Consider the following 25,535-nt stretch of genomic DNA (forward strand, 5'->3'; position numbering starts at 1 on the left):
AAACTAGAGCCTAGCATTTCTTTAGCAAAAATAGTACCTTTTGGGGGAGGGTTACCTGAAGAACTTTTTTTAAAAAAAAGAAAGAAAAAGAAAAACTCCAAGGGCCCAACCCATGGAGAATCTAATTCAACCTAAGTTTTTCTAAAAGACCCCTGGGTGATTCTCATGCACAGTCGGGTTGAGAACCAGTGGTATAGTAGAGCATGTGACTAGAACATGAAGGATATGGAAGAACTATGGGAGATGGTGCTGGAAACATATACTGGACTCAAAGGAGAAGTAACGAGAAGTAACATTGTTGCGGGATTGTTGGTTTTGCGTTTGTTTTTTTTCTTTTTAGAGACAGGGTCTCATTTTGTTCCCCAAGCTAGAGTATAGTGATGATGTGATCATAACTCACTGCAGCCCCAAACTCCTGGGCTCAAGTTATCCTTCCACCTCAAGGCACCCAAGTAGCTGGGACTATAGGCACACACCACCATGCCCGGATTGGTTTTTATTCCTATGACATCACCACCATCCCTCCAGTAGATATCAGCCAGATAATTACTTAGACAAAACTTGACCCTTGTGTGAATTCAAGACAAAATATGTTAAATGAGATGAAGATGGAGAACCTGTCAAGAATCTTGTTCCAATTAGATGTTGCTGTGTAACCACCCCAGAACTTAAAACAATAACCATTTTATTATCGCTCATAATCTTGTCATTGATTGGTTTCAGCTGGGCAGTTCTCTGTGTGGCCTTGGCTGGGGCTGCAGTCAGCTGGGGGATCCGTTGGGCTTGAATGTCCAAGATGGCCCTTTCACAGCACGGCAGCTGAGTTCTAAGAGGTAGCATCTCAAGAACAAGCATTCAAAAAGGCCCAAGCTACAGGCTTCTTATGACCTAGCTTTGGTAGTCTCAAGACAGTACTTCTGCCATTTTCTGTAGGGTCAAGCAAGTCACTAGGGCCAACTGAGATTCGATGGAAGGTGAATAAACTCCATCCCTTGGTGGGAGGAGCAGCGTGTGCATACGAGGTGAGAAGGAAACTGATGGCAGCCATTTTTGGAGACTTGCTACCATGGTCTTATTGCACCAAGTAATATAGCATCAAAATGCATAAAGCAAAACTTAGATACAATTTAGATAGACATCAATAATAATGCAATTAGACAAAACAATAAGGATTAAACGGATCTGAATATAATATAAAGTGCTTATGTAATAGGTTTATATATTGAATTCCTTATCTGACAATACACCTGCATTTCAAGTGTCCATAGAATTTCTGACCCCCCAAAAAAAATCATTTGAACCCCTATACACTCATAAATCTGAAGCCTTAACATAATATTTTTTATTCAGCCCTCAATCTGGCAGAAATAATTACAGTTGTATTTGTTTCATCTATTGTTATACACCACTCTGTATTAAATGGAGTTCTTCTGTTTTTGGAATCTCTTCCTCTGGATAATTTTTATACATAGTATGAACAATTGGGTTATACATTCTCTCTTAAATTCTTCCCTATTTTTAATTTGTTTTCTGAAAGCAGCATGGAAAGGGGTTTTCTTTTGAGTCCCCTAAGTGTCACAATGACAGCAGTTTTGATTTGTCCTGGGTGCTTTGTAGACTTTGGGGTCACCATCCAGCAGCTCTGGCATCATCTTCTAATTTCCCAGTAATGCTGACCTGGGAATTGGTCTGGAATTGTTGCTATCACCTGTTTTCCATGTATTATTTTTTTTAAAGCCCCTTAAGGGGGACAAATAAGTTTTAAGATAACTTTTTTTGTTGTTGTCATTGTTTGTTTGTTTTGTCTTTGCTTTCTAAAATTCATGCTATTTTACCATCCTAATAAGACACAGAGTCTAAGGTGGGAATCCATGTTGTGGGGATGATATAATTTCCTGGCCTGTCAGAGATGAGTCCTATTTACTTAATGCTTCTATCAAAGTGTCCCCATATGATTTAGAGGAGTTCTTTCCAAACTGAGTCTCCTCATTAAACCACCCAGGGTGAGCAGTTTAAGCCAGCAGCCCTCTTCCCCAGTAACACTGAGATCTGTTTGCCGTTGCAGGTCGTCACACTGTGGTACAGAGCTCCGGAAGTCTTGCTCCAGTCCAGCTATGCCACCCCCGTGGATCTCTGGAGTGTTGGCTGCATATTTGCAGAAATGTTTCGTAGAAAGTAAGAAATACATTTTGTTTCACTCTGCTTTCCTTGAAAAGAGACTTTTGGATCTTTGTTGACTTAGCATGGCATTTCCAACTCAAGTAGGGTCATGATGTCCAGATCCATCTGCTCCAAGCTACCACTTCCAAGCCTGTCCTGAAACCACCTTCTCGGTCATTATGGTGTAGTTTTCTATGACTGTAGCTTCCCGCTCTTGGAAACTCTGGAGCAGAACACTCCACTGTTCTTATCATTTACGTTGTTTTTGTTGGTGACGATAGGACATGGTGAACATAAGCATATTTTGGTACTGTTCAGTGAAGAAATATCCTCAAGGTGGGCTTTATCCAGAGGAGGTGAACTAGGACTGTTAAGTACATGGAAATTTTTAACAGAAATTTGTATGGTGAGAATAGTTTTTAAAAAATAGTATTTAGGTTGAAAAGAAATAGGCAAGGAAGATGTGTCAATGCTACTTCAGAATACTTTAAATGCCGCCATGTTGAAGGAGAGATTGGATATATTCACACATTACAGTGGGCAGAAACAGGATCAGGGATACAGAAATTACAGAAATAAAGATTATTGTTGTGTCTATCTTCTGGGTGGGTCGGAAAAAATTTTTTATTAAAAGGGGTAGAAATATAACAATTAGACAGTTATCTGAAGAATACAGTTTATGAAAATAGTGCATTCTCACAGGGAGTCCAAGAAGAGGGTAGACCACCACACATTGGAGATGTTTTCAGCAGTGTTTATAGGGTCCATGAGTAGGCTAGGTGGCCTCCAGGCCCCTCTGAGTCTGAAAGCCTGTTCATTTATTTGATTTTTAGGTCACAAGAAATAGCCAAACAATATAACAAAGATCTGCCAGGAAAATAAGCCATACCTGGATACTAAGTTAAGCCTGGTCACAATTAAACAGGGAACCTAATCATAATCGAATCTTTCTGTCTTTTCTATTTTCATTTCCATGAGAAAATGTGAGTTGGGAAGCTGAGTATATTCCCATTGGACAAGTTATATTCAAAATATAGCCACATGATAGTTCACAAGGAAAAGAAGTGGTCAGCATTGCTTGTTTCTTGGTTGGTTGGTTTTAACCAAACGAAGTTTTATGCATGTAATAAATTTGAGAACTGTTTCTAGAACTCAGCAAATTGATCTGTAGCTCATAGGATGGGATCATGGCAAGGAGATCAGAGTACACAGATGGGTAATGCAGGCCTGCCGTGTGCCAAATATAGTGCTATGCACCTTCCCTTATGCTATGTTGTTTAATCCTCACAATAAGAGGAAACTGAGGTGGAGTGGTAAATTTATTTGTCATCAGGCAGCTAAAAAGTAGCACGGGTATGAATCCAAAGGAAGTCTTGTGAGTTCTAATCCAGTATTGTTCTTTGACCAGGAAAAGGAGGAAAAAAGTAATATTGAACTCAGCTGAAATGTTTATCAAACAGGCTATAAATAAGTGATTTTAAAAGTGTGGTCTCTGGATTAGAAACATTGACGTCACTCAGGACCTTGTTGGAAATGCAGATTCTCAGGCCCCATCCTGCACCCACTGGATCAAAAGCTCTTGGACTCAGATCCAGCAACCTGTGTTTTAACAAGTCCTCCACGCGATCCTAATGTAGCCTCCAGGGTAAGAACCCCTAGGTTGACTGACAGTGTCACTAGGATGGGCATTCTTCAAAAGTGCGGCTCCCAGGACTCTCCCTGGAGATTCTGATTCATTACTGGGCTGGGGCCAGAGACTCTTGTTTTTAAAAGTGCCGCAGGTAATTCTTTTCATCCAGCAAATGTGGAAAACATCGGGTTAAAGAATCGGGTTAAAGACTTATGTTTAGAACTGGGAATAATGTACTACCAGTAGTATAGGCTAGGAGTTAGGAGAGTCATTCCAGTTCATGTCAGGAATCATTTAGTGCAGTTAAGAGTTGATTAGAGAAATATTTATTGGAATGACAATTATGTGTCTAGAATTGTCCTCAGATGTGAAGATGGAGTCATTTTGGTATGGGGGAAGATAATCAGTTATTTGTCAACAATACACACTTGAATTATAGCCATGATCGATGATAAAAACCAGTCTTTTTAAAGATGTTAAAAGAAAATGAAAGATACGCAGAATTAAGCATTCACTACTAAGGAATTTGCAGTGTTTTGAAGTATAGGAAGTCCTGACCTAAGGAATGTTAAAAAACATTTACCACTGAAGTAAGTGATAGTATAATTGGTAATCAGGTTCCCAGCCTAGCTTGCAGAATCCTCTACAACCTAGAACATATATGACACATCAGTTGTCCTAATTCATCAAAACCTTTTTTCTATAGGAAAATATGTACTGAGTTCCAATCCAAAGATGACAGGAATACCCCCCTCTTCATCCCAGCATAGGGACTAAGACGTGGGACTCAAATGTTGGAAGCTCAGGGAAGGGATTCTTTGACGAGGTGGCAGCAGTCTGCTTCAGTTTGCTGGAAAAGTGCGATATTGGGTAGAGATCCCTTGGCTCTTCAAACATGCACATAAGAAAGTACCCTTTCTCCTGGAGCCTTACACAAAGGTAGCGAGTTAAGAAATAATTGCTTGGAGGAGGAAGCAATATCAGAAACCAAGTCCATGTGCCTTCAAGGCTGAAGGGGAATGAATCCAGGCCAGTTGCACATCCTTCCTAGGGTAGATGCCCTGTGTCCTGGGTAGTTCCTGCTGCAGGCTTGGCTGTGACCTTGATTGTGGCCATGGGGTCTGACTCTGTTCCTATTCAGTTAATGTTTGATATTTCCTGTGATACCACCCAGATATCTGAACATGGCATGCTTCTTACTTATGTGATATGGGTTCTGGGGTTCACCCCTCCTCTTGACCTGGTTCTGACTTGACTCCTAATTCAGTATTGACCCAGTTGAGAATTCACAATCCATGGATTCTGAAAGCAGACTCCTCATTGCTTAAGGATAATCCTAAACCAGGGAATTTTAGCATGTGTCCACTCTGGGTACCTACTTGACACTAAGGAGTAATTACAAAATTTTATCATTTCTTTATCACCTTCATTATTTTTGCCATATTCTTATGGCAATGGAACTATTATTTACTTAGTTTTTTTTTTTACTACCTTGTATCAATTTGCTTTTTTATTTAGCCTCATTCAAAACAAAAATACAGTCGTGCATTGCTGAACAACTGGGATATGTTCTAAGAAATGAATCATTAGGGGATTTCATCATCATGTGAATATCACAAAAGAGTGTACTTACACAAAGCTAGATGGTATATGTGTAGCCCATTACACACTTAGGCTATATGGTATGGCTTATTGTTCCAAGGCTATAAATAAACCTGTGTAGCATGTTACTGTACTGAATACTGTAGGCAGTTAGAACACAATGGTAAGTATTTGTGTATCTAAACACAAAATAGACACAGTAAAAATACAGTATAAAAGATAAAAAAATGATACACTTACCATGAATAGAACTTGCAGGCCTGGAAATTGCTCTGGGTGAGTCAGTAAGTGAGTTAGTGAATGTGAAGGCGTAGGCCTTTACTGTATACTACTGCAGACTTCATAAACACTGTACACTTAGGCTATACTAGATTTATAAAAATTTGTTTTCTTTCTTCAATAATAAATTAACCGTAGCATACTATAACATTTTTACTTTATAAACTTTTTAATTTTTTAAAATTTTTGACTCTTTTATAATAACACAACTTAAAACACAAATACATTGTATATCTGTATAAAAATATTTTCTTTCTTTATATTCTTATTCTATAAGCTTTTTTAAAAACTTTACTTTCTTTTATTTAATTTTTTAGAGACAGGGTTGCACCATGTTGCCCAGGCTCAAACTCCTGGGCTCAAGTGATCCTCCCACTTCAGGCTCCAGAGTAGCTGGGACTACAGGTGTGTGCCACCATGCCTGGCTTAAGCTTTTTTAATTTTTATTTTTTATGGGTTTTATTGTTGTTGTTGTTGTTTTTACTTTTTAAACTTTTTTGTTAAAAACTAAGATGTGAATACACACACTAAGCCTAGGCCTACACAGGGTCAGGATTATCAATATCACTGTCTTCCACCACCACATCTTATCCCACTGGAAGGTCTTCAGAGGCAAGAACATGCACAGAGCTGCCATCTCCTATGATAACAATGCATTCTTCTGGAATACCTCCAATGAAATGTATTGTATAGCAAATACATAAACCGGTAACATTGTTAATTATCACTATCAAGCATGATGTACTCTAGATAATTGTATGTGCTATACTGTCACATGCCTAGCAGCCCAGTAGGTTTGTTTACACCACCATCACCACAGACCTGTGAGTAATGCATTGCACTACGATGACATTAAGATGGCTACGATGTCAGTATCTCATGACTATATATAAAATCACAGATTTGGTGAGCCAGTTATTTATTTGCCAAATACACATTAGAATACATTTATAACCATTAAAATTATTAAGAAACTTAGTCCACTTTTATCCCCTGAAATCATCTCACATATCACCAGTGGTACATGTCACTTACTGGAAACCCTGTAACAGGTGTCCCATTCAGTCTACAGATAACTTACTGAGTGGCTACTCCGGCAGGGGTCCTCAAACTACGGCCCGTGGGCCACATGCGGCGCACCGGGTGTTTTTGCCGCTGCTGCCTGTCCTGCTTAGCAGCCCACTCTTCCCGGGCCCACAATGCGCATGTGTGGAATGTGCACCGCACTCTCCAAGGGTCTGAGGGACAGTGAACTGGCCCCCTGTTTAAAAAGTTTGAGGACCCCTGGACTACGGTATGCAAGGCCCACTTCTAGAGGGGTAACCTAAATGCTAGTAGAGAAGAGAAGTGCTATGAAGAAATACAGGGTCCTATGAGTGGATATAATGAGACGATTATTTGGAAAGAGTGAAGGAGATTTCTCAGTGGAAAGCTAGAAGTCAGGATTAACCTTCCTCAGAGGTCATATTCATAATCACTTATACATCAGCAAGGCTCATCATCCTCCATAACCTGGGGAGAAGAAAAGAAGTGAAAGGATTAACATTTGTCACATGACAGGCCCTGGGTCAGGGACCCTTCACAAGCACTGTCTCCCCAAACCCCTTTTTGAAGGCTACTATCCAGAGTTTACAGATGACAAATTAGAGCCTTCTACAAGGAGGGTGAAAAACTTGCCCAAGGGCATACAACTATTAAATGGCAGAGCCGGGAACCCAGGTCTTCCTCACTCCATAGCCTTTGACTTTTCTCCTCTGCCGTGTTTCTGCCCTTGCTGTTGTTTGACTTAAAAGGCCATAGTTTTTTCTGGAATTTTTTAATGTATTGTGACAATGCAGCAGCAGTGATATTTTAGAAACAAATCACACATTTAACGGGTTTGATTTCCAGTCTCTCCTACGTTGGAGAGATTGGCCAGTTCTCTGTCATATTACTAAAAGGTGCATGTCTTCTATTATAAAATTGAGTACCTAGGAAATATGAACTCAGTAAAGAGAGTCTTAGTGCAGATGGTTGACCAAGAGCCAGAGAGTTTAAATACCATCTGTCACTATTATCTGGGTTTAATAATTGCCCACACTGACCCACAGAAGCATTGTACAAAATGGATAAGAGCTGGATTTTTATCTTCCTCTTTAACTCTTGGTCCATGGGTAATCCATCTTTGCTCCATATTGAGTTGTATTTTAATAAAAAAAAAATTGTTATAAATGTGGTCACTAGCCAGCTAATCAGCTTAAAGAATGGGATTGGATGGATGGATGTGATAGATTAATTTTTAACTATATGGCAAAATGAATTAAGAGTGTTAACTCCCTGTGTATCTACCTGTTGCCTTATAATCCTTGTCAGAACTGTTGTCTGTGGTTTGAAAGTTGTGGGGTTTTCCAGGTTATAGCAAAGTCATAAAAAGAAAATGCACATTTAAAAAATAAAGCATGCTACTAGTTCTTTGAATGTGCAGATCGTGGTAAACAGATAGTAATTCTTAGAAGTTCTGGGTTGCCAGCTCCGCTGATCCCTAGCTAAGAAATGCCAAATGCCACCAGGAAGATTATAACAAATACAGTCACTGTTAGAAGGAAACAAATGAGACTTCATGGTCATATTGCCCCTTGTCTGGTGGCCTCTGTAGGCTTGCCGTCACTGATCTCTATGAATTAAACACCCAGTCGTTGAGAAGCTGACAGTGAAACTGTCCTTTGTGGCTCAGTGGTCAGTGAGCAAATGTCTTCAAAATGTCACTGAACGCCTTGCCAATTTTCGCATTGGTTACTGTGTTGGTGCTTCCCCCTACTTGAGCACTCTCCTTAGTGACATTGAGGAGACAAAGTCTTTCGTCAGCTGACCTGGACGCCAAGGCACCGGAAGGCCAGCCCTCGTGTGAAAGGAAACCCATCACCTCAGGTTAGGTTGGAACACATAGAAACCAGGGCGCTCAGCTAGACTTTCAGATTTCTTATCTCTTCTTGGATATTTTCCTAGACTTTTTTTTTTCTCCCCTTCCTTTAAAGAACCAGCCAAATGGGAAGAACTCTTAAAGGAACATTTTCTTTAGTGAGGAAATTCCCAAGATGGTACCCAGGAAAAAGTCCAATCTTGGTTGAGTAATGCACACAGGGTAATTCTAAGTAAGAGCAAATGCGTACTTTTTGATGTAATCAACATTGATTTTTTTTTTTTTTTAAAGAATTCTTAATGTGTATCTGAACTTTAACATGAATTTGAAAAATATATTTGTCTTCATGACATATACTGAGAAGCCACCACGGGGCCTGGCCTTGCCCTGTGGGGGCAGCTCTGCAGCCTCCCAGCTTCCTGCCCCATGGCTCCTCCAGTCTGGCACCCTGGGCCTGCCTGTTCTCTGCTCTTTTCCACAAACTAGATTGTGTCTGCCTAGTCCTCCTCTAGTCATTTTGCCATCATGTCCTTCCCTCTTACTAAGTCGTTGTTTTCCTCTTACTTCCTCCCATGTTCCCATCTCTTTTCTTAGGAGCCAACACCTCATTTCTCCAACTCTCTGCTTCTATTACTCCTTTCTTCTCTGCCTCTTGGAATCCTTGACTTGTGGCACCAAATTCCCCTGCTTCCCTGGACTTTTACTCACAGTGTTCTTCTTCAAGGTCACTAAAACCAGGCCTTTTTCTGTAGGTCCTCTATCCCTCCTGAGAAGGGACCTGTGATAGTTGTGACCATCTGCTGCTTGGGGATGTTATTCTGCCAAAACTTCTCAATGTCTTTTTGTCATTCTCTTACATTCCCGTCCCCCAGTCTCAATTGCATGACCCAGGTACTTTCAGGACCAGTGATTTTCAAGCATAGAGCCACTACAGAGTAAGAATAAATGTCACTGATGAAAGTGCTTTGCACTTAGGTGGAGACAGAGCAGTTCAAGCGTCCTGACTAACTCATCAGCTGCATCACTAAGCTTGCACTCTCCCTGTCTTTCAGCCTGTATGTAAGCATTCAGTGGCCCTTGTAAAGAACTCAGGTTTTCTGGTCCTTTCTCAGGGCCACTGCTCCTTAGGGACATCATTATCCAAGTGCTCCACCATTGAAAAGAAAGCTCTGCTTACAGATATAAATAGAACAACCAGAGCACATGTGCTTGTTTAGCACTTTACATCTAGGCTTTTGGTCAGCATGTCCTCTCTCCTTCAGCTCTTATCTCTTGGTCTAACACCCATGCTAGGATCCCCTCTTCTTCCCATCCCCACACTCCCAACCCAACATTCAGCCTTATCTCCAGTTAATAAAATGAGTGAGGCCCTCAAAGTGAGCTCCTTTACTCTCCTCTTTCAATTCAAAGATCTCTCTTTATCTTCACCTTCTCTCTTCTCTCCTGTTTCTGAGAACGATGCATTCTCCCTCCTTACAAAGCAGATCCCTCAACCCTTGGTCTTTTTCTTGATCATACTCTGCTTCTGGGCTCTCACTTCATCCACCATCCCCTTCTGATTGGCCTCTCCAGAGTTAAATCATGCTCTCATCTCTCCCTCTTAGAAAAGATTCTCATTCCCCTTTCTGTGTTCTCGTCTTTCTTATTCCCTTTGTGGCCAAACTTCTTAAAAGTATAGTATCCCTAAATGTAGCCTAAACTTCATCACTACTCATTCCTTCATCCCTTCCAATGATAAAAATAATAGATAACATTTATCAGCCACTTACTGTGAACCAAGCCCTGTAAAGGTGATCCTTGAATAACATGAGTTTGAATCGTGCAGGTCCACTATACACCAATTCTTTAAAATAAAAGTTACACCAAATGTGCCTTTTTCTCCCACTTGCCCTTCCACATATTCTTCCTCTGCCACTCCTGAAACAGCAAAATTAACGTCTCCTCTCCCTCCTCCTCCTCCTCAGCCTACTTGACATGAAGATAATGAGGATGAAAACCTTTATGATAATCCATTTCCACTTAATGAATTGTAAATATATTTTCTCATCTTTGTGATTTTCCTAATGACATTTTCTTTTCTCTAACTTACTTTATCGTAATACAGTGTATAATACATAGAAAATATGTGTTAATCGACTTTACGTTATTGGTATGGCTCGTAGTCAACAGTAGGCTATAAGTAGTTAAGTTTTAGAGAAATCTAAAGTTATAAACAGATTTTTGACTGCATGGAGGGTCAGCCACCATGTTGTTCAAGGGTCAACTATATTCAGTGCTTTAAAATATCCAATTTTTCATTTACATCTCAGAATAACTTTATGGGTACTATCGTCACCCCCATTTTACAGGCAAGAAAACTGAGGTCTATAAAGATTTAGTACAGAGTAGCATAGTTAGTAAATGATGAGAAGAGGCTTTGAACCCAGGCTTATCTGACTGCACAGTCCTCCTGCCACTCACGCTGAGCCTCAGAGGTTGATGATGACTTTCTCATTATTGTGACCAGGTACCCACTCTCCAGAGAGCTCTGTCTAGATAAGATGCAGATGAGCCTGAGGTGGTCTCCAGGGCCACGCTGCAGTTCCCTAATGGACTGAGTCTTCCACCAGCCATCTCTTAGACACCAAACCTTCACTGAACCCCTCCAACCAGCTTCTCTCACCTTCCGTTTTTCTGTTCATGGAACCTACATCCCCACAGCTACCCACCTGTGTCCTCAAAGTCACCTTGGAATCATCTCCATTCTTCTATATCCAGGCCCTGTGGATTCTGTCTCCTTGGGATCTCTCAGGTCTTGCCCCTTTCCATCGTGACATCCATCTCCCTAATTTCAGCCTTCTTTAACAGTCCTCCAGCTTGGAGGAGTAACCTGCTAATCTGTCACCCTGTTTCCCACCTATTCATGTACATATGGTAAAGTAATATTCCCCTTAGGACTCTTTTTCAAAAACTTGATAAAACGGGTGTAGGATCCTTGGCTTTCAAGACTTTCTAAAGAAGATCCCAACTTTATTCTGGACTTAGCATATATTGTTTTCCAAGATGTCACCGTTAGGGAAAGTGATCTACCTTTTGGCCCCAAAACATGTCTGAATGGTTTCCCCCTCAGAACCCTTGCCCTTCTTTTGTCCTGGGTGCCCAGCTGCCTCTCTCATCTTGAGAGCTAAACCTCAAAGCTGCTTCTTCAAGGAAGAGGCCTTCTGTGCTCTGCCCTACCTCAGCATTCTGTCGTGCCTGTGTCATGGCACTTTCCTCAGCCGTGTTCCTTCTGTGCACACAAGCTATCCGCCCTAGCTGCAATAACAATGTAAGGTAGAGCAGGGTGTTCTTTCTTAGGAACCAGACATCCAAGGCGCTGTTCTGGCCCTGCCCCACCAGCGCTGTGACTAATGGCAAACCCTCAGCTTCTGGAGCTTAGTGTCTTTATCTATGAAATGGAGAGGCTGGGATGCCACATCCATGGAGTGCAGCTGTCCTTCCCAGAGTCCACAGAGCCCCTCCTGTGTGTAGTCCAGGGCGGGCACAGCCCTTCTGGTTCCCTCGCCTTAATCAGAGCAGCTTGCCTTCATCTTTTTTCTATATCAGGCTTCTGAGATTTAAAAGGGTTCTAAACTGTTGGAGTGGGTGATGTCCAAGATTTGCTCCAACTCTGACATTCGTTGCTTCTAGATAGAACCATGTCTTTGTCATTTCTAGAACTCTTAACCATGTCCGGCACAGCTAAAACTGTTGATAGAGCTCATTACACAGCCTTACGTACTGTCTTGAGCGCTTGGCACACATAATTCAATTTAATCCTCCCAAGTCACTTGCCCCAGGAGCCCACATCTGGTCATTGGCAGAGCTTGACCTCAAAACTGTATGACCTATATATAACAGCTACACTGAACTGTAACGAGCTACATTGGAAAATGAGGCAGGCATAAGGTGGAGGGAATCGTTGTAACAACTGGCGTTTGTGTGTGTATACATGCATGCACATGCCTCCCTCTCTATCCTGCTGTTCCTTTTTTTAGACATTTGCATTGCCATGTGGAATATCTATAAAAGTCTAAGCCAGCTCTGTATGGTAGAAATACAGTGTGAGCCACAAATGTAATTATAGATTTTCTAGTAGCCACATTAAAAAAGGCAAAAAGAGGCCAGGCGCGGTGGCTCATGCCTGTAATCTTAGCACTCTGGGAGGCCAAGGCGGGCGGATTGCTCAAGGTCAGGAGTTCGAAACCAGCCTGAGCGAGACCCCGTCTCTACTAAAAATAGAAAGAAATTAATTGACCAACTAAAAATATATATACAAAAATACAAAAAAAAAAAAATTAGCTGGGCATAGTGGCACATGCCTGTAGTCCCAGCTACTCGGGAGGCTGAGGCAGTAGGATTGCTTGAGTCCAGGAGACTGAGGTTGCCGTGAGCTAGGCTGATCCACAGCACTCACTCCAGCCTGGGCAACAAAGTGAGACTCTGTCTCAAAAAAAAAAAAAAAAAAAAAAAAAAAAAAAAAAAAAAGCAAAAAGAAACAGGTCAAATTAATTTTCATAATATATTGTATTTAACATGGTACATCCAAAATATTATTATTTCAACATGTAATGAATAGAAAAATATGGGCAAATGACATACTTTACATTCCTTTATTGTTTGCACTAACTCTTCAAATTCAAATGTGTATTTCATACTTAACAGCACATGTCAGTTGGGACTAGCCACAAGTACTGTACTGGACAGTGCAGATGTAAGCCATCAAATAAAAGGTTAAATTAAAGAAGAAACAGGCAACTTGCCAGTCGTTGGCAATGAGGGAGAAAACGAGTCAGTACCCTTCTCACTGATTTCTCATTCTATCTCCTACATCATCTTCTTTTCTAATTAGGGTGAGTCTATAGAAGCTGAGGACCCTGCACATAAAACCAACAGATCTGAGGTTGATGCAGCCACCTGGCCTTCCTCCCCAGAATTAGTGGCACTTGAGCACCAGCTTGCAAGTCCACCGTACTAGCAGATCTTCTCCCATATGTCCTTTTTAAAAATCCTGGGGGCCAGACGCGGTGGCTCACGCCTGTAATCCTAGCACTCTGGGAGGCCAAGGCGGGCAGATTGCTCAAGGTCAGGAGTTCGAAACCAGCCTGAGCAAGAGTGAGACCCCATCTTCTACTATAAATAGAAAGAAATTAATTGGCCAACTAATATATAGAGAAAAAATTAGCCGGGCATGGTGGCGCATGCCTGTAGTCCCAGCTACTCTGGAGGCTGAGGCAGAAGGATTGCTTGAGCCCAGGAGTTTGAGGTTGCTGTGAGCTAGGCTGACGCCACAGCACTCTCTCTAGCCTGGGCAGCAAAGCCAGACTCTGTCTCGAAAAAAAAAATCCTGGGGAGCCTTGTTGTCTCTGTGGTCTTTCACTCCACATGCCACATTCAGAAACAAGAAAAATTGCTGTGGGAAGGATCAAGTTAGGAGATCTAGATGCCAGTTAGCTTTATTTTTTTAAAAAAAGTTCTTAAACCAAAAAGTAAAATGACATAGTCTGATTGTAAAAATTCCAAATGGTACAGAAGTATAAAATGTGAATATTGTCTATCCTGTACTCCCCCTCCAGACTCCCAAAGACATCCCTCAGGTATACTTCCAGATCTTCTTTATTACAGATTCAAAAAGTAGTGTGTGTGTATTTATAAATACATAAATTCATATGCACACATGTATATCTATAAATTTCTCTCACAGAAGTGGGCTTACACCATACTCTTCTGCATATTGCTTATTTATTTCATTTTGTTATATGTCACTACATAGAAATTTAACTCATTTTTAAACTGATGAATAACTGTCAGTTTATTTTGTAATTTAACTAATTTCCTGTTGATGGACATTAGGATGTATTTGGTCCTATTTCAAACAACATTGCAGTAAACTCCTTGTGCTTATTTTGTGGAACATTTGTCCAATTATTTCTGTACAGTGAATTCCAGAAGTGAAATTACAGGGTCAAATAACATGTATATTTTTAAAATTCTGCTAGCTAAACTAAACTACTCTCCAAAAAGCTTCAGCTAAACTCTGTTTTTAGCTTAAGGTGGGAGGTAGGACTGAGATTCTCTCAAAGATTAAGAAATGTTGTCACAGGTAAAGCAAGACAAGAACTCTCATGTAAGTCTTGGTTACCTCTTGTCCCACTACTTAAAAATACTATCAAGTGGAAAAAGTTAAAATATGGTAATTTTTATAAAACAGTTGTTAAGTGGTTTGATGCATAAGAGACTTCTTTCAACTGTAAAATTCACTGTGGGTTTCCTTTTTATCAGTTGGGTAGCGATAGGGAAGGAATCAACCTCATTTTGTCAGTTAAAAAAAAAAAATCTTAGATAAAGTCCCAAGCAGTTTTTCAAACTGGTTTGGGTTTTTTTGTTTTTTTTTGTTTTTTTCAGTGTACAGACAGTCGAAAGATCATTCTGCAGAGGTCCATAATGCCCAGGAATGGAGAATAATGTATATTAAGTTCTGCGATTCCTTCCAGGCAGGGCTTGGAGCCTAGGCCTTCCCTTCACATCATTTTTCCTTCTTAGTTAGTTGCCAGAGCTCATGCATCATTACTTCACATTTTGCCTTGTGGATACACTTCTTGGAATAACTCCGGAAGCTCTTCCATTGACCACTTTTTCTAAATAGGAAAAGAATCAGACTAATAGTTTCAAGTCTACCTGGTTACAAAGGCTCAGGTCTGCCTGGCCACCTTCATTGTGTAAGATGAAAATACTTAGTTCGAAGAAAGAAGTCCCTTCTTACTTTTCATAAAACACAGAGAAAGCAGATATTTTACACATTGAAAGCCAATTCTTACCAGTCTAATCTTCAGTTGGTGGCAGATTTATCATCATCTTTTTCTCATGAACAGGTGGTACTTCCCAGCCCTACAAAATAAAAAATACCATGCCTGCACAAAAATTGCGTTAGCACACCTCCCATTTGAGTTGTCTGGCCTTGGTAATTCCTTCAAAGCATAGTGTAATATTTACATTTGTTGTTTTATAATGTTCATGCAAATTTACTAGACAAGACAATAAATATAGTAAATAATGCAAGGCATTTTAGATAAGCATAAAATCATGAGATATCTTATTTCCACTGAACACTACTAAGGCACTAAATTACAACAAATGGGTAAGATATGACAAAAGATTCTACTAGATCTTATAATGAAATGATAGGTTGTAGTGACAGTCTGTGGGTAGCTGTTTGGCTCACTGCTGTGGGGTAGTCTGTGCCTGTCTGATGCCCTTGCTCTGTAGCTTGGCACTGAGGATCTACCTCTCATCTGGCCTTCCCATGGTGACTGGAGGACTTAGTGTCGGATGAGCCCCAGTACTTGATTTAACTGAAAGAATTAGGCATTTTTCTTATAGACACAAAAGATATTACCCAGTTTCCTTTTCTCCCTCCTCTCATCTCCTTTTGTCTTCTTCCCTTTTATTCTTCATCTCCTTCTTATGCCTCCTCCTCCTCCTCTTCTGTCCCTCTCACCCTCTCTCTCTTCCACTCTCTCCCTGTGTCACTGTCTCTCCTCTCTTCCTCCCATTTTAACCATAGGAAATATAGAGCATTCAGCACAGTCTTTCACGTTGACCTTCTCTGGAAATTTGTGATGGTATTGGGTTTGTGATTTATTGCTCCAGTTTTGCTTGCCAAATTAAATTTACAAGTATTAGAATTTACTCATAGATAGGATTAAGAGTTGTTGGCTGCTTAGCAGTGTGTATGTGTGTGCATGTGCACTTACATAATATGAGAAGAGAAAAGGTGTGACAGAGACAGCTACAGACGTGGACTGTATATACTTGCAAATTGAAATACTGCAAGGGACAATTCAAAATGGCAGATTTCCAGTGGAAATTAAATTTTACTACAAACCAAGTTAGATACTACTAGCTCTTCTCTTATCACTGGCGCAGTTAGAGTTTGCTGGACGTTCCCAGTCCAAAACCCGGGAGGAGATCCAAAACTTTGAAAGTCAGGCAGTAAGAGCCTGCCAAATGTGTTTGCACTATGTTGCCTAACCATTTAATTGGTAATAATTTGACGTACTAATATTTCAAAAATATTCAGAAGTAATTTGGAAGCCAGTTGTTGTATCTGTTTTGCTTGTCAGAGTCATACTGAATTCTCTAGGTATCAGCTTGTAATAATGTTGATTTCAAAGGCACTCAGTTTAGTGGTATACAGCCCTGATTTAAAATGGCACTGAACCTAGTACTTAGACATTTCTCATTTTTTTCCCTTAACTGGTACCTTTTTTACACATTGCATATTTTCTCTTTCTGTGAAAAATGTCATTGGTATTTTTATGGGGATTACTTTGAATCTGTAGATTGCTTTGGATAATATTGCCATTTTAACTATATTGATTCTTCCAATCCATGAGCATGGAATATGTTTCCTTTTTTGTGTGTGTCTTCTTCAACTTCTTATACTGTTTTATAGTTTTCATTGTAGAGATCTTTCCCTTCTTTGTTTAACTTTGTTCCTAAGTCTTTTATTTTATTTGCAGCTATTGTAAATGGGATTATTTTTCTTAGTTTCTTTTTCAGAATATTTACTGTTGGCATATCAAAATTACTAATTTTTGTATGTTGATTTTGTATCCTATTTTACTGAATTTATTTATCATTTACAGATTACATATTAATAACTTCTTGTTGCATTTATTTCTGTGAGCTCTCAGTTGAAATTTACTAAAAACAATTAGGAGCTATTAATTTAAAATGATACCTGCTGGTCCCCAAAATATCCAAGATGGCAGTGAAATAATTATTAAAATTATTTGGAAGAATTTTTCTTTTTCTTTTTTTTTTTTTTTAATTTTTTTTTACTTTTTACTCAGATACATACTCTCAGAATATTTGGAAGAATTTTTCATTTAGCCAGAACTGGATTTAAAACCCATCTGGTGACACAGGTTTATTATGTGTGCCTAGAAATAGGTAGATCTTTTTCCCCCCTCCCTCACTTCCCTTGTTTCAGAAACACAGGGTTAATTTCAGTTCAGTATATGGACAGCTGTTCCCACTACTGTTCCTTTTGAGATCTCCATAGGGCTGTTGACTTATCTCTGCCATCAGTTTTTTGTTGTTGTTATTGTTTGTTTGTTTTGTTGATTTTTTGTTTGTTTGTTTTTGGCCTTTTTTTCTTAGAGATTGGGTCTCTGTCACCCAGGCTAGAGTGCAGTGGTGTAATTATAGCTCACTACAGCCTTGAACTCCTGGGCTGTAGCTCCTGCCCAGTCTCATGGGTAGCTGGAACTACAGGCACACACCACCACACCTGGCTATTTGAGTTTTGTTTTGTTTTGTTTTAGAGACAAAAGTCTCACTATGTTGCCCAGGCTAGTCTTGAACTCCTGGCCTCAAGCAGTCTTCCCAGCTCAGCCTCCCAAGTAGCTAGGATTACAGACGCCAGCCACAGCACCCGGCTGCCATCAGTATAATATCTCTTTCCCACTCAGGGAGGAAACTTCAAATACCAGAAAGCACGTATATGCAAAAAGGGACTGGGAGTCTGGAGGTGAAAAGAATGGGGACATTTAGTAGATCACAACAGGGACATGAGAGCAATATTAGTTAGATGAAACAGGCTAGATATTAAAAACCAAGAGCTATTCAGAAGCATATGTATACCAAATAAGTTCAAAGTAATGTCTACACTGTGTTAACTACAAATGACTTGGGCAGATTGCTCTTCTAAGAAGAATGAGGAAATAAACATTAAAAAATTCTTATAATTTTTTGAAAAACATCACTAAATAAGGCAAAGTAACATTATCCAAAAGACTTTTTAAAAAATGATTAAAAAATTCTGAAAATGATTCATGAAATCAGATGAAAATTTCTAAAAATTAGTAGACTAATTCAAAGAATGCTAGAAGACACTCTTTAGAAGAGAAACAAAAAGCCACATGACTGAACATTCTAGAATGTAAACACAACAAACTGAGATGGAAAGGGAGATGAACAAAATGTGGAATTATAAGGAAACTAAGTATAGTAGCACAATTAAAATCTGGTAGGAGGGAGTAAAAAGAAGATTTAATACTATAGAAAAGGAAATCACTGAAGTAAGAACAATATTGGAAGTTCTCAAAGAATGCTGAAAAAAAGAACAAAAGGTTTAAAGTGGTGGGAAAATGACAAACATGAAGGATAGACATGGAAATCTGGTCTAAGAAGTCAATGGTCTTAAAGTGCAGTAGTCAAAGCCATAATTAGAGAAACATGTTCATAAGTTCAGAAAAGACTTGAATATGCAGATTTAAAAGGTCTTGCAATATTTTGAAGAAAAACATTGAAAACAGACACTAGTAGTTGAGATGCTCAGGGATGTGAGTACAGAAAACTCAATTTGAATCAACTAAAGAATAAGGAATTTGTTGACTCACATAAACTATGATTCCAGAGATAGGTGAGATTAAAGACTGGCTTAATCCAGAAGCTGCAGCTCCATTTCTCTAAGATTCCCCTTTCTATGTCTTGGCATCTTCAAAGACTGTGTTCACACATGGCAAAGTGGTATTTCCAGGTTTCACATCTACACACCAGGATACTTAGATAAAGAACACATTCCTGGCCAAGCAAGGTGGCTCACACCTGTAATTCCAGTGTTTTGGGAGCCCTAGGTGGGAGGATCACTTGAGGCCAGGAATTCAAGACCAGGGCAACATTGCAAGACCCTGTCTCTAAAAAAAAAATTATCCAGGCATGGTGGTGCATATCTGTAATCCCAGCTACTTAGGAAGCTAAGGCAGGAGGACTTCACTTGAGCCCAGAAGTTCAAATCTACAGTGAGCCACCATCCTCCAGCCTGGGCTACAGAGTGAGATCCCATCTATTTAAGGGGAAAAAAAATGTCTTTTGTGTCAGGATGTCAGAATTCCAAACAGGATACTGAGATCCATCTCTTGGACTGCTCATGACATATGCCTGCAGTTAAACCAGTGGCTAAGACCAGAAAAATGGAATTTGCTTATCAGATGGATGGTAGTTTGAAGAACATCAGTGTTCTGCTACCAGGCAAAAGGGAAAAATGATTGCTGGGGAGGGAACCCATGGAATCCACTCCAAAGACTGACACAGAGCACATCTGGAAAAATGTTTGAATCAAATGCAGAAAGAAAAAGGCCTACAGTGATCAAATATGTTTATTTTAAAGCTATACAAAAAGGAAAGAAGGTCAAAATGGCCTCAGACTTCTCTTGTTTAACCAAAACCCAGAAGAGAATAGAGAAAACTACAGCTCTGTGGGGAGAAGGTCGGTAACCCAGGCACTTTATACTCAGCTGAGTTGTCTTAAATGTGTGAAAGCAACCGAAAGGTTCAGATATGCAAGGATCCAGTTAATGTTTTTGTGTTTGTTATTTTCTGTTGGGCATACATGAACTAACAGAGGGATATCAAAATTAGCACATCAAGAATGTGATGCCACAGTATGACAGGACTCATGGATTGCCCTGTGGGACTGTCAGCAGACCCAACATCCAACTCCTCACAGAAACTCTGAGGAGACCTGTGGCTTCAACAGACCTCACCTCTTTGTACTGTCCCTGCTAATGACCCTAGAGGAATGTGGTTGGGTTAGTGTATTTTTCACAACAGCATCTGGATGAGGCTTAAAAGCAAGTAATTTCATTATGAATTATTAGTCCTTATTATGAGAGTAGCCCTGTAATTGGACTTCAGAAAATCCCCTGAAAAGCCTCAGGCAGAGTATACCATCAGATTTAAAAGTCTAATTAAATATAACTAAAATTGTGTTTTAGTTTAGCCCACCTATGACTAGAAAAAAATGGTCTGTAAAGACCTTCAAAAAGAAAAGGAAAGACTAGGTCAAAGTGAAAAACCAAAGATGAAATGGAAAGTGAGATGGATGAGATAAGAAAGAATTATAAAGGCATAAAATGGACTAGCCAAATTACAGTCCCCTTAGGAGGCAGGCAGCAAAGAGCAAAATTTAACACTTAGGAGAATTGAGGAAGTGATGCAAAAGGCAGATTCGGTTAAACTTTCCGGTGGGTGATTTGTTTCTTCTGATACTATCATTTCTGGCTTTTTCAAATTTTCTTTAACACTGAATTTCTCTATTTAAAGATGATCTATATTAATACAAAAAGTGAAATTAATCAAAATGTCTGTTAGTGGAATCACTTCGTAAGAATGTATCAATACGCTTTATGAAGAGTTCCTCCCTAGGAATGAGATACTCACTCTCATGTTATTCATGTTATTGGATGTGTTAGCGTTATTGATATTATTGCATCCCTTACCCATTGTTAAAATATTGGCGTACTTCCATACTCATTGGTAAAGAGCCACTGTCCAGAGTACCCCAAGCTCTCCAGATACCCCTGCCTCTCTCCCAAGATCTCCAGGGCCTCCCTAGGATCCAGCAACTAAAGGGTTGCCAGCTGGCATACTAAGATTCTCCAGAACCCAGGGTTCTTCCATGTTTAAAAAAAAAAAAATTTAAAGCCAGGCGCTGTGGCTCACACCTGTAATTCTAGCACTCTGGGAAGCTGAGGCGAGCAGATCGTTGGAGCTCAGGAGTTCGAGACCAGCCTGAGCAAGAGTGAGACCCTGTCTCTACTAAAAATAGAAAGAGATTAATTGGCAAACTAAAAACATATAGAAAAAATTAGCTGAGCATGGTAGCACATGCCTGTAGTCCCAGCTACTTGCTAAGGCAGTGGGATTGCTTGAGTCCAGGAGTTTGAGGTTGCTGTGAGCTATGATGACACCACGGCACTCTAGCCAGGGCAACAGAGTGAGACTCTGTCTCAAAAAAACACATATACACACACACACACACACACACACACACACACATATATATATATATATATATATATATATATATAATATAGAAATGCATTCCTGAGAATATACATTTTCTATAATTCCTATATTTTCTTCAAGTCCCCTGAAGTCATCCCATGCATCTGGCAGAAGTTCCTTTCAGCTACTGTTTGCACAATTACTAGTCTAGGGCAATTCGTTATACTCTTTACAATATCAAATACCTTCTATTAGTCCCTAACTCATTGCTGATCTTTCTGTCTCTTGGACCTTAAAGACTTCTGGAAATGGGTAAAACTTAGAATTTGATATCTAACTGAGAAATTCTTCCTTTGTTGTTGTTTGTTTGTTTTGTTTTTGAAACAGAGGTAGCATTATTCCACTCTTAGCCATCTGGCACAAAAATGTTCACCAGAAGTGGTGCTCAGAATGGTCCTCAAATACACCTATACCATAGTCCCTATGAATTTGTTACATTACTTGGCAAAAGGGATTTTGCAGATGTAATTAAGATTATGAACTTTATACACAACAGGGAGATTTTTCTGGATTATCTAAGTGGGCCCAGTCTAATCACTTGAGCAAAGAACTTTCTCAGGCTATGGGCAAAAGAGATGTGACAGAAGGGAAAGTCAGAGATTCCAAGCATGGGACAGACCAGTGTGTTGTTGCTGGCTGAGATATGGGGGCCACATTGGGAACCACAGAGAGGCCTCTAGCAACTATGGGCAGCTTCTGAGCTCTGTCAGCCAGCAAAGACACAGGGACCTCAACTTTACAGCCATGTCGAACTGAATTCAGCCAAAAATCTGAATGAGACTGGAAGCAGATTTATCCCCAGAATGGAACACAACTCTGCTGACACCTTGATGTCATCTTTGTTCGACTTTCAACAGAACCAGTTGAGCCATGCTATGCTTAGACTTTTGACCTACAGAACTGTGAGATATACATGGGTGTTGTTTTAAGCCACTTAATTTGTGGTAATTGTTAACAACAGCAATAGAAAGTTAATACCCCAATATAATGGTAACAACAAGAACAACAACAAAAAAACCCACTGGTGTGCAGTGGAATAAACAGAAAACATTGCAGAACACACAGTGTAGAATGGCATGCTGTCTGGCTGAGAATGTCTACACAATAAGGAGCACCAATGCTGAAGGCCAGAAGGAGCCTGCACTCAGCACTCAACTAACAGTATACAAAAGGACTAGGAGTTTGGAGGTGGGGGGGGTTACACAAATATGTACGTGTATATATACCATTTTTCGTAAGAAAAATATTTTAGAAATGAACCATTTTAACAAAGTGGCTTTGCACAGTGCTGTAATTAAAAGAGAATGTGGGTGTATCGCTTGTAGCTTCTTGTTTGTTTACTTAAAGTCAGTATTGTATATAGTGACAAATTGGTGAGAGGAAGAAATTATGCAAAGGGTAGATTGTTTTGACAATGGGTACATGCTGTCCCATTTGTATTTTATTTCTTCTAGTATAGCTGTTAAACTTAGAAAAGCTTTTCAAGATGTGTTAGCATAGAGTCAGGATGTTATTTTATGGTTCCTAAGCTCTGAAAGCTACTTACATAAGGCTCAACACAACTAGAAGGTACAGTGAATTGAATTGTTTTGTGGTATGAAATACGCTGGGAATGTGGATGTTCGATAATATACGCTGTAATTCCGAAGGCAGTTGAGCACAGGGGTTGGCACTCGGGAGCCAGATTTCCTGGGTCTAAAGCCCAGCTCTTCCACTTACTAGTTGTGTAGCCTGGGGCCGGTTACTTAGCCACTCTCTGCCAGTTTTCTTTTCTGTGAAAATGGGTAATAAGGCTACATCTCTTGTGGTTTACTGTGAGAATTTAATGTAAAGAGCTCAAAATAGCACCTTAGCATATTGATTGGAAGCAGTAAATGTTAGCTATAATTATGAATGTTTCCCTTTCCTAAAACATTGAAATATTTATGAAATCAGGGCTTTCAGGCTCCTTTGGACCCAAGAAACAACTGATCCCAAGGATTTCCCCCAAGTGGAGATGACCCAACCATCCTATATAAGAGAGGCAAAGGAGGACATCCAGTCACCTATCAGGCCCTTTTGTCCCTGCTTCACTGTTATTTTCCACTTCAAATTACTGAGGCTTTATAGTTAATGTTGGCATGATAGCAGTCCTTACCATATAAATCTTTATTTTTTAATACCTTAAAAGCACATTTCTCTATCTGCTATTTCATGGAATGGTATGTCATGAAATAATAGGCATTCTGTGATGTGATTGGCCAATACTAAATACTTTGGGAAATGCTGAGTTCAACAAACGTTTCTGTATCATTATCATTAACGTAAATTTTGAATTTTCAAGGATATATATATAGTACATTGCTCCCCAAATATATTCGACTATGGAAGATTATTTTCAATATGCCACTTAAAATTTTCTGGAAGTGTTCTCCATGTCTCATTTGGGAAACAACTGCCCTAAAATAGGAGTATATTTTACCAAGATTATTTAACATTAAGATTATAAATTAAATTAAGATTATGAAGTGTTGCTTGCTGTAAAAGGAGATTTGATAGTTACACATCCCAAATAAATGTGTATATGAATGTGTATCCATAGTAAGAACTAAAATTAGACTTAGATAAAGCAGTAAAATTAAACTTAGATAAAGATAAATAGATAAAGTCTATTTTTTATTTTGTATATTAAAATGACCTCTGTTAGGTCAGATTGGTGACTTTTCCCAGTGGTCCTCCTCTGACATAGAAAACAAGATCATGTTGTAGAAGGCCTCTTGGCAAAGACTAAGCCATCAAATACATATTGAGTTTGGCATTCTAGGTCTGTCATCCATAATTTAGTGAGGCATTTTATGAAGCAATTTGTAGTTTTAGCCAGCACTATTTTTTGAGATGGTCAAATTATAAGGTTGGTATCTGCTATGTGAAGAAACTCCATTCTGTTGTCCTAAACTTACCTCTGTCAAATGTTAGGGATTTTCCCCTTGATTTGATATTCAAAACTGGTGAATACAACCAAGTCTAATCTTACTGATTTTTTTGTAGACATCAGCTTCATTCCCTTGGTCTTTGTCTTTCTAAACTAAAAAGTCCCCAATTTTTGACCTGTCAGTTGACTGATGTCAAGAACTGTGAAAGATATGAGATTTTCCCCTACTTGCAAGCTAACAAATTAGTCTACCCACAGTTTCATGAGTGCTGGCAAAAGACATGTGACTCCTGGGTTACAGACAAAAGACAGTTTATTGCTCAGAGCAATAGCTATAGCTAGCATGTCAGCATTTGCACCAGATCCCCAATTCCCATAGGACAAAGAGAAGAGGGCCAGGTGACACCTATACATATCCGGGTTGTGTTACAAAAAAGAAAGCCCAAGGTTAGGGAACTCGAATCTTTTATAATGGGCAGTAAGTCAGCCTGAACTTTGCCCCAGCAGAAGGTATTATTGTGGTGAAGAGTCAACAGACCTGCTTGTGCTCTAGAGGGAGATACTATCTCTATCTTCCAAGGCTGTTCGCTTGAAAATCTAGTCCAGGGCAAATGCAGTCAGTGCCTCTGCTTGCAAGATATGTGAAACACAAGGGACCCATACAGAATGATATCCCAGCAGATAACAGCTGCTCCCCTAAGTCACTATCCCTTCCTCTGAAACAGTTCTAGTTTCATTATATACATGCCAAGGTCTGTGTACAGAACTGCAGTATTTAGATGAATGTAAGTTGATGCTTTTATTTCTTGTAGTAGAACTTAGATTCCACAGGGGCAAGAACCTTTGCTTTGTTTACTTGGATATCCAAAGGGCATAGAACTATGTCTAGCACATAGTCAGCATTCAATAAAGATTTGTTGAATGAGTATGTGCATTTCCTGTATTCTGGTGGGATCCATAAATGTATTGACTTTGCTATGCAGAAACAGCAATTATATCAGTGCTTTCAAGAGTCTGCCTGTAGTGTTTCCTGGAGTCATCTGCCTGATCACTCCCTGCCCACTCCCCAGCTCACCTCCTAGCTACTCCAATTCATCCTTCAAATCTCATCTTACACGTTGTTTCCTCAAAGAGGCCTCCCCTGACCCAGAATAATCAGTACCCTCTGGTATTCACCCTCA

At 39.7% G+C, this 25,535-nt stretch overlaps 1 protein-coding gene across 4 annotated transcripts in view; it reads left to right on the plus strand.

The window, feature by feature from the left end:
* Positions 1–25,535, plus strand: part of CDK6 (cyclin dependent kinase 6) — a 209,150-nt gene that overhangs the window by 140,587 nt on the left and 43,028 nt on the right. For all 4 annotated transcript variants that reach the window (XM_012779637.2, XM_076006439.1, XM_076006437.1 and 1 more), the window contains exon 5: positions 2,066–2,175. In XM_012779637.2, the coding sequence (XP_012635091.1) occupies positions 2,066–2,175 (110 nt within the window). The remainder of the gene's footprint in view (positions 1–2,065; positions 2,176–25,535) is intronic.

Source organism: Microcebus murinus, chromosome 9 (genome assembly GCF_040939455.1).
Source record: "Microcebus murinus isolate Inina chromosome 9, M.murinus_Inina_mat1.0, whole genome shotgun sequence".
NCBI lineage: Eukaryota > Metazoa > Chordata > Mammalia > Primates > Cheirogaleidae > Microcebus > Microcebus murinus.